At 38.1% G+C, this 9,763-nt stretch overlaps 2 protein-coding genes across 2 annotated transcripts; both read right to left on the bottom strand.

Moving 5' to 3' along the window:
* On the bottom strand, positions 1-2,705 carry LOC117954417 (zona pellucida sperm-binding protein 3-like). Its single transcript, XM_034888200.1, has 8 exons — positions 2,257-2,705; positions 1,987-2,102; positions 1,772-1,875; positions 1,431-1,608; positions 1,190-1,307; positions 947-1,032; positions 482-750; positions 1-237 (listed from the first exon to the last, which is right to left on the bottom strand). Exons 1-8 carry the CDS (start codon positions 2,614-2,616, stop codon positions 167-169), a joined length of 1,302 nt encoding a protein of 433 aa, XP_034744091.1. The 5' UTR covers positions 2,617-2,705; the 3' UTR covers positions 1-166.
* Positions 2,706-6,135: 3,430 nt separating this feature from the next.
* LOC117954544 (interleukin-12 subunit alpha-like) lies at positions 6,136-8,716 on the bottom strand. Its single transcript, XM_034888434.1, has 7 exons — positions 8,698-8,716; positions 8,450-8,595; positions 8,265-8,351; positions 7,876-7,917; positions 7,101-7,220; positions 6,688-6,723; positions 6,136-6,446 (listed from the first exon to the last, which is right to left on the bottom strand). Exons 1-7 carry the CDS (start codon positions 8,714-8,716, stop codon positions 6,315-6,317), a joined length of 582 nt encoding a protein of 193 aa, XP_034744325.1. The 3' UTR covers positions 6,136-6,314.
* Between the last annotated feature and the right edge of the window lie 1,047 nt (positions 8,717-9,763).

Below are 9,763 nucleotides of genomic sequence, written 5' to 3'. Positions count from 1 at the left end.
CAGGTGCAAATTTATTTCGAATCACAAGATTAACCACTGCATGGACGGGGGTTTTGTCAAAAAGGTTTGCCCTGTACAAGGCAGCAGTCCCCCCTATCCCCATCCTCAGCCTCAACTGTGCCATCCTAAATCTCTGGTGGCCTTGGTCTTTGGTAAAAGTACGGCGTTAGAATCTGATGGTCTTGTCAGTTTTGCGGGGCGGCAGGACAGTAATGGGTCCCAGCTGGATAGTTCGCTCTGTAAATAAATGATTGAAAAAAAAGGTCAAATGTTTTTCAAGCTGCACTAAAAGTTAAAATGGTACCACATTATCTCAAATATTTCAACTTTTGATAAAAAAAAAGTCTATTTTATCAATACATACTCTATACAAGTCTTTTAATCAGTAAAACCCGTCAGTAAACCATGATCTCTAAACTGTGCAGTTTAATCTTATGTGACAAAAAGTATTGAGTACATGTATAACTTTCCTTCTACTCACCTGCATTGTACTCTGACCCCCTTTTTATCAATCTAGAGGATTGCCGAGGTTTGCTGTGTTGGCTCTGTTGCGTACTTGGATTAAAACGGTAATAATTGGCTGGGGGTTGTTCAGGTCTGCTCTGGACTGAACTCTGCTGTGAAGTCTTAGAGGGCCATGCTTTCGTTCTGATGGTAGTTTTGGGGCGCTCTGTGGGCAGAGGCTGAGCAACCCGATGGGAAACATCGCAGCTTCTACATGCCTGGTCGTTCCCGTCAACTGACCGCCATCTAGATAAGGACATTTTTCAAAATGAAGGGAACTCACTTCGGTGAAATAAGTGAGCTCATTCATTAAAACTCAGTACATTTTATACATGGGAGATGATTTTCAGATGAAATGACAGTAAGAGGTACAACTTCACTCCTTATTTTCTGATAAAAGATTCACTGTAGGGACACTGACCACGCAGCATTAGTATAATACCTGTTGTCAATCAGAGAGCAGGCCCTGTTTTGAGCGCTGACGGTTAACTCTGCTGGAACAGCCTTCACGTAGCAGGTTATGTAGACCTGGGAGAGAGAGAGATTAGTGTGAAAAATGACCAAGCTCCTCTGGTCTCATGTGTATTGATCAAAATAATCTAATGCAAGTATTGCACTGTTTTTCTAATTTAAAAATGGGTTAATATTCAAAAGTGCATGCCAATTAAAAAGTAAATTAACCAACCTGATTGCCGGTCTCTTGGTAGAACCTGAAGGCCTCCAACTGAAACCTCAGCTTGTGCTCTTCAATTCTTGGCAGGAAATGGGAATTTGAGTTTGTAAGGTAGGCATCGGCAAGACATCTGTTTAGGGCAGCGAATGACAAAAATTAGGAATGCAGTTGCATTATCTTAAAAAGAAATCACAAAAAGTAGACAATTTTAACTGTACAACCAAATCTTGCAATATTTGGTTGTGGAGCTCACCCGTGATTTTCAATAAAGTCATATCTTATTGTAGTCTCTGTATCGGGAGTTGCTGTGGCAACACAGTGGTCAATATAAACTCGCAGGGGAATGTGCTTGCCAATGACTGCAGAAACTTGAAAGTGAATGGGGTCACCAAGAAAGAAAGAATACGATCCCTTCTCAAACTGCCAATCATCTGTGAAGATACAAATAAGAAATCCAGACATTTAAAAGTAATTCTATAATGTAGTTGTATTATAGGCATCTTTAAAGAGAAGCATCATGGAAACTGTAGAAAAACAATTAAGATGCATGAGAATAGAAAAAAGATGCCCCATCGGGAATAATCCTTTTTATACCAGTCATGATTAGCAGATTGAAGTCTATGTGATCCTCTGCAGAGATCCTGGAGACCGAGGGAATCCAGATGGGATGCAGGGAAATGCCATTGACAGCATTCCTCCTGAAACAATTCAAGATTAGCCATGGCCAAGAAGTCAGAATGCAACAATCACAATTACATAAGAAAAAAAAAAAAAAAAAAAAAAAAAAAATCAAAATATACAGGAATTACTTTTCATAATGGCATGCAACTGGAATAGTTGCTCCACCCAGTCTAAGCAAACCACCAGATGAAGGTTCAGGTGAGTAGACCAGAACGTTAGAATAGACAATCTTCTCTCTTGTCGACTGCAAAGAACAATGTAGTATTTCAGAATGTATACAGCACACGATTGGCTACACTAAATCCTAAACAGTCACTGACTGAACCCAGACTTTCCACAAGGTCCCCAGAGCTGCATCCCATTAAAAAAAAACACTAAAAAAACAACATAATGCTTACTGAGAGTTCGGTTCCACAGTCGCTCAGGTGGGCCTGGATGGTGAACTCCGCCTCACCTGACGGGACTGCTCCACAAGCACTTCCTTCACTTAGTGAGCCTGAGCCCAGGCGCAGGTGTGTGCCCTCCACCTGGAGGCCCGTATCAAACATGTCAGCCTGCACCACAACCCGCATCCAGCCCGGATAGCAGTTCACCACGACGGACCGGGGCTGCAAACTGAGCCCCGCGCCTTGCTCCTGTTGGACCGCGGTTTGTTCGGCGCGCCTGGACGGTGTGCTGTACACAAAGTGTGGGAGTGTGGAACTCAGGATAAGGACGAGAATCCAGCAAGAATTGGTTCTTGGTAGTTTGCGGTCCATTCTAGGCTTTGGACAGTTTTGGAAACGCAGACGTGCTCTGGGACTTGAGAAAAATATCACCACAGCTGTAAATAATCTTAGGTGATTTAAACTGCCCATACACACCTTGGAGCAGGGTTTGACTAATTAATCCCGTCTCACTGCGCATGTCTGTTTGTCAGTAGTTGACTAGGAGGCACTACAACTACACATGTAGGCTATCATTAGTTCCATCGACACTGTTTGAATGGAACTGAATTAAATGAAGTAAATCATTTCAGCTGTATAATGTTTTCTCTTTAATTGCTTTGAAGTTAGTCCTATTACAAAAAAAAGTACAAATAGGAGAATGGTACTGAGACATTTTGTAAAGTTAACAGCCTGGAAGTTTAATACACACAGAAAGAAGTTTTATTTCTGTGACCATTGGGGACTATTCTCTTACAAATATGCTGAATTCGGCATCAGTCAGAGATAAGATATCAAATTACAAAGATCTTTGTAGAAACCATGCCAAAATACAGTGGTGCTCCAAAGTTTATAAACCCATGCTAAAGTTGACTAAAAAGAATAATAAAACGTTCATCTTTTGGAAATTGATCTTAGTGCCATATTTAAAAGGTGTGTGTGTGTGTGTGTGCGCGTGCGTGCGTGCGTGCGTGTGTGTGTGTGTGTGCATGCGCGCATTTGTGATTTGAAGGCCTGCACCAATAATTTGGGGTTTTAGCTTCTGACAGCTGACACGTCAGCTCTTTAGATGTTCTCCCATAATTTATTCTTAGATGGATGCCAGGGAAACAATGAGATACTCCCTAGATTTAATTAATTATTGATCCACAGAAAGCGTAATCTATTTAAAATCCCTGAATATAAAACGTAACTGTAGGTTTTGTAGACCTAATGTGCCGCCTGTAAAAGGAACCTCCTCATGTAGACCACATGACTCACCCATACAAGGCATTCATTACTACATAGCCCACCTATTGGCAAACCAATATCAGTTTAACCCTCTTGTGTATATTCATGCATGTATCTCACTCACTCACTCACTCACTCACTCACTCACTCACTCAGTTCTTTAGCATCTGCGACAGCTTGAGCAATCTACATTGCAAATATAACAAGTTATTCAACAGCCAGGAGATGGAGCTGTTTAGCTCCTCACTTTCTTCATTAACTAACAACTCAAAGTCCAAAACCCATAAATCTGAAAGATAAAGCCGATTGGATTGGCTAGTGGGTGCAAAACAGTAAATGACAGCGCATCCTTTGTGGGAATCCATGTAGAAACAGTGAGTCATGTAGTAGACAGTGCAGGAAGTTGTGCAATAACAGTGGGTTGAGTTGTCCTCTCTGTGTTTATAGACTTAGCAACAAACAAGGGCTTATTCTATATCATCATGTTATTTAGGAGATAAAAGGTTTCCCAGAAAGCCACAAGACCAAAGGACAAGGGAACTTTAAATGATGCATAGTATCCCGGCTCGATGAAAACAACTGGTCTTTAAAAATAAAAACAAGCCTACCTCTCCGGGAATTTAACATAGGGGTGTGTATATTTACTGTATGTCCCCTGTATTTTAAGGAAGAAAATTTTTCCTCTTTTTAGTTAACTTTAGCATGGGTTCATAAACCAATGAGCACCCCTGTGACATAAGTTGGATATCAGGTCTCTGTTAGTGAACATGCTTTTAAGAAGGTTAGTGTATTAACAACACAGCGGTGTACACAACATTTTAACGTTTTTGTTATGCTACCTTTATGTTGTTTTGTAAATGCAAGGAATGGTATCCCCCTTGAAACAGAACTTTGTCCCTTTTGTGTCCCCCACTTCTGAAACCAAACCTACACCTTTGTGTGTAGGGCTGCAACCAACCAGTATTTTCATAGTCAATTTAATCTGTTGACATATTTCTCCAATAATCAGTTCATTGTTTGATCTATACAATGTCAGAAAATTTTGAAAATGTGTATCAGTGTTCCCAAAGCCTAAGATAACGTCCTCAAATGTCTTGTTTTGTCCACAACTCAACGATATTTAGTTTACGCTCATATATTTAAGTAGCTGGCATCAGAGAATTTGGACCTTTTGGATCTTTTCATTGAATTAATCAATTTATCCTTGTAGCTTTACTTGTGTGTACTGTACAGAGATAAGTGGCCTATGTGGGTGCCTTCCTGGTCATTCAGTATTTTTATACATTTTTTGTATTCTTATGAATGTAGTATTGATGATTTTAACACATCTGTCTACTTGTGTGGTGGGCTTTGTGAAATTGGAGAAGTGCTAGCCCTTTAACACATATAGGCCTATTCACATATCCTGCTCTTTCTTTCTCTCCGGTGTCTGACTCTGATCCCCTTTTCAGTAAAGTGTCTCTGTCCCACATGTTTTCTGTGGCTAAGAACGTCATAGGTCTCTCTCAACCCCAGCAGCCACAAACCTGTGTGCCACTTCCACCGAACACAGAACGGATTGAATTGGAATCAAAAGCTATATTTCACTTTCAGTAAGGATTTGATGAGATACAGATACACGCATGGTGCTTACCTGCTTTTTCAATACATCATATCCCATAGTAAAGTTCCCAACAGTGCCAACTAAACGTTGAGCTCAACAAGTAAACACAAATCAGTTCACTCAGTGGAATGATGAAAAGATCAGAGTCTGACTAAGAAAGCTCTATGTGGACATTCCACATGTTGTGTGTCCAACAGAGTGATACAGACTGACTATCTGCTGTGTAGAGACTCCAGATCTAATCTTGACCTAACTCTGACACTATTTTTTTAATATTATTTAATTATTATAAAAAACTAGCCAGACAATGGATATGTTTTGGCTGACTTTCACATCCTTCTGAATATCAAAATATGTTTGTCTAATATTATTGTGGTCACCTGATAGTAAGTTGACTATTAACACTGGACTTTCCTAATGAAATGTGAGCAAACAACCCATTCTGTTACATTAATTCTTACAAAGCTCAGCTGCTGGGACTGAGGTGTTTCCAGGAAAACACAGTCAGGCGGGAAGTATAGTCCATCACATGGCATATTCAAATCTTCCTGCAAATGACATATGTTGTTTGTTTTGTGGCTGCACTGGATCAACTAACTGTAGCTGTAGCTGAAAGAAGGAAAGCCTACTATCACGTACTGACTGAATGTGATAGAATTACAAGCTACAGTGTGAAGTGTCCATTGTCTTTGTCAAAGATAACGTCACGAACATCATCTCACAGTACTACTTTTGGAATCAAAGTAAAAAATTCAACATAATTGAATGATGAAGCAGCAGAATATGTGCAGAAAAAATATTTATTTGGTGATCCTTGGAACTAAGTGAGAAACACATAAACAATAAATATCCCAAAAATAAATAGTCCAAATATAATTAATAAATAAATTAGCATATAGCCTTTAATACACTTCATAAAAATCTTGACACCTTGATGTCAAATATAAGTTACATGACTACACAAAAGCATAATATGTACTCTTAAAAAAGTACTTTAACACACCATCTTGATGTCAAATATAAGTTACAAGACTATGTAAAAGTATAAATATGTACTGTCAAAAAGCCATAAAGTAGACTAAAGTGTTTTCTAGAGACTGTGAATGCAACTTGTACTGTTACTGTAGTTTATGTCCTTAATATGTTAAGTGGTTCTGTGTAGCGTTTCCAAACTACTGATCTGTTAGAGCTTGCTGGCTTATATAGCGTGGTCCCCAGAGGCCATGTATGCAATGCCTCTGTTGATTGTTATGCTGCGGAGCTGGAAGCCCTTCAGCACTTTGCAGAGCCTCAGCCTTTCATCGTAGGTGCTGAGACGGTCTGCAGCAGCCTTAAAAAAAACACAGAGCAATTATGAAATTATTTATTACAATTAGAATATGATTGTTCTTCCATAAGAATTTTAGTAAAAATCTTTTGATTTCTTGTGATAAGAAACATACATATTTTCAATAACATGACAAGGGATACTTTTTTAGTGCTGTGTGTAGAAGTACCTGATTCAGTTACAAGAAATAAAACAAAACTTTATCTTAAATCATGGTTATGGTGTGCATTAATAGATCTCTTACCTCCAAGTCGGTTGGCAGAGACCATGTAAAGCAATTCTGTTGGGAGCAGATGATTCATTTTTAAAATTGTTGACACAAACAATTGATCAATGCAGTGTTGCATGTGTGGCAGCTGATTATCTCTTATCAGAAACCTCCCTTTTTACCCTTCTGAAAACATTTTTACATGAATTACATAAACGTATCAAATCTAAAAAAGATGTAGTATTCGGCCCCTAATGAGACAGTCAGTGTTAATGGTAATTGTTACATTTCATTCAGTAATAACTCTGAACAAATCCTTATCTGTCGTAATTGGTTTCATGAATTGTCTCACTGTTTTCTTCCTGGAGATGTATATGTTTGAACCTCCCATGAATCAATCCTTACATAACAGTCATACAGAACTGTCGGTGTTGTGTAAAATGAGTTACCTCCATGAGCTCTCTGAGCGACAGTACAGTTGGAGCGAGCAAACGGTCAGGGTCCGGCTGAGCAGCGAGAAATGTGTAGTAGTGATGCAGATCCTCCCCAATGTTTGTCAGGCACGCGTCCTGGAGGAGCCGCAAAGACAATCGTCAAGACAATAATACACGTAGTTTATATGCATGTACTCATTCATTCTACAATCTTCTGCAGTTCAATGGAACAGCCCTGATGTAACATCAATCTTTACAAAGCTCATCATGTTCAGTTTTTGAACACTGAACAGAAATATGTACATTAAATATGTATTGTTGATGTCAGTGTACATTACATTGACAGGTGTTTCTACTTGTTTGTTATTTGCATACAGAATATTAGAAACACTTCTGAACATAACAAAAAGAATAATGATGATAATGTCTTGCAGTTCTGTACACACCATCACTAACCATGACCTCAATGCTAAAATATACTTTATCAACACACCTCTGTGACAATGGCAACAAAAACCGAACGTGAAAGGCTTCACGTAAGTAAACTAAATGCATTAGATAATAGAGGTGTACCTAATAAAATGAGTACTGAGTATTTAAACTCAGCAAAATAAAGTCGCTGTAGATGACGTGTCAAATGTTGTTTCTCTCTACTTATATTTAACGTGTACATTTGAGATTGTGACTCAAATACAGTTCTTTTTAAAGATACACAAAAGTAGAAAAATAGAGGTCTGAAAAAAGTATTCTTACTGTAATAATATTTTTACAAAGACAGAATACAACTTACTTGATCAAATTCTGACGTGGCAATTCCTGAGCATGTTGATCCCTGTGGGACAACAGTTCAATTTTCAGTAATACAGAGGCATAGAATGCTGTTGTATCAGCTATAAGCATTATTATAAAGTACTGGAATTTGCAATACTCCTGAGTAAATGTGTCAAAGCATCTGATATTTACTGTACTTTAGTATCATAAGTAATTTCTGATATTAAATGTACCTTTTTTTTAGAGGTATTTCAACTATGACTTACAATTATACCTGCATGTACATGCAAGTATAGTTGTAATTTTGCTTTGAACAATAATTCCTTCCTTTCATTTAAACCATGTCTCAAACTTCAAACACATTCATGAAAATCCAATTAACAATTATTTCAAATGTTTATCATTTACCTTTGGTGCACATACAAATGGGGTGTTAGTCTCCATGTGTAGCTCCACACTCTGCTCTGGGCAGTCAATGGCACTGAACAGGGTTTTCTACCACAAGGAAAGATAATGTTATGAACTACAAATCAAAGACACAATAAATATAACGGTATATAAATCAATCTTCCTTCAGTTTCGTAGGCCTATACCTGTGTGAGTGCATGAGTGACGTTTTCTAGAAGCATCTGTGCGTGTGTCACACAGGAGTCTGTCAGCTGCCCTTTACTCATCACTGGCACGGACCGGCTGACCTGAGCACAGGTTAGCACGAGGAGCAGCAGTGCAGAAGGGATGTCTGAGGAGAAAGGGAAAATATAGATCTCGTAGTACATCTTCAGCTTTCAACTACTTCGTTGCAAAAAGAAAATACTGTTCAGTTAGGGTACATTATACTCACATAGCTTGATGAGGGGCATCTTGGATAAGACTTCAGAATCTTTGGTGTAACTGACTGAACTAAAGAGTTTTATACCTCTGATGCAGGGATTTCCCTTGCCGTACGGCAATGTGTTCACACCAAACTGTAACTTGAAAGTGCACAGTCAAGGTTTCATAATGTTTCCCCTATATCGCCAAATGCTTTGGTGAAACTGGAATTAACACAACACTGATGAGCAATGATGCATCATACTGGTAACTGTTCATTGTTGAACCAGAGGGAAGAGTTAAAGCCTTATTTCATCTGATATTTTTGTGAAGTCCTGCACTGTCAAACTTAACCCTCATGTTGTCCTTGGGTCAAATTGACCTGTTTCCCTGTATCAATGTTATTTTTAACTACCCAAAATAACATGATTGATTTCACACAACGCTTTTTGGCAAGTAAACATCTCTTTTATTAATTTTGGGGTGTCTTATTCAATTTTATAGCATTTGAAAAAACAAATTGAAGTGGTTTTGAAATAGTATTGAGTAAAAGTGGACACATTCCAGTCTGTGATTATCCATCAACGTACATTCCATTAATTTTAGTCTACGTTTTTCTTCATTTCAGCTTTTCTAACTCAAACATTATAGGTATAATTTCCTATATTTGAGGTTTATTGACCATAAATTCCAAAAATAACTGACAAACTAAAGGCAATAAGTCAGTGTAAAGTAGCAATGAATATGTAAAAAAAGGTGACAAACATTGAAAAAAGCGTCAAAAGTGTTGAAAAAAGGGACAAAAACGTAAGAAAAAGTTAAAAACATCGATAAAAACGTCCATGATCCACGTCTGTATACCATTTTGGCTTTGAGTGAAAAACATACTGGACATGTACTTATTGTTTTATTTTAACAGGTTTATTTCAATTCAATTCAATTCAATTCAATTCAATTTTATTTATAGTATCAATTCATAACAAGAGTTATCTCAAGACACTATACAGATAGACCACACTCCAAAATTTACAAGGACCCAACAGTTCTAGTAGTCTCCTCCAGAGCAAGCAACAGTGCGACATCAGTGTTATAATTTT

This window comes from Etheostoma cragini, chromosome 12 (genome assembly GCF_013103735.1).
Source record: "Etheostoma cragini isolate CJK2018 chromosome 12, CSU_Ecrag_1.0, whole genome shotgun sequence".
Lineage (NCBI taxonomy): Eukaryota > Metazoa > Chordata > Actinopteri > Perciformes > Percidae > Etheostoma > Etheostoma cragini.
The sequence above is the reverse complement of the archived record's forward strand: the minus strand, read 5'-3'. Positions and strand labels throughout refer to the sequence as shown.

Coding starts and splice junctions, on each gene's coding strand:
- LOC117954417 (XM_034888200.1), bottom strand. CDS start 2,616: ATGGACCGCAAACTACCAAGAACCAATTCTTGCTGGATTCTCGTCCTT. Junction 1,308..1,430: donor GACTTTATTGAAAATCACGG/GTGAGCTCCACA, acceptor TGCCCTAAACAG/ATGTCTTGCCGATGCCTACC. Junction 238..481: donor GGGGTCAGAGTACAATGCAG/GTGAGTAGAAGG, acceptor ATTTATTTACAG/AGCGAACTATCCAGCTGGGA.
- LOC117954544 (XM_034888434.1), bottom strand. Junction 6,724..7,100: donor CGCTCAGAGAGCTCATGGAG/GTAACTCATTTT, acceptor TGCTCCCAACAG/AATTGCTTTACATGGTCTCT. Junction 6,447..6,687: donor CTCTGCCAACCGACTTGGAG/GTAAGAGATCTA, acceptor GTTTTTTTTAAG/GCTGCTGCAGACCGTCTCAG.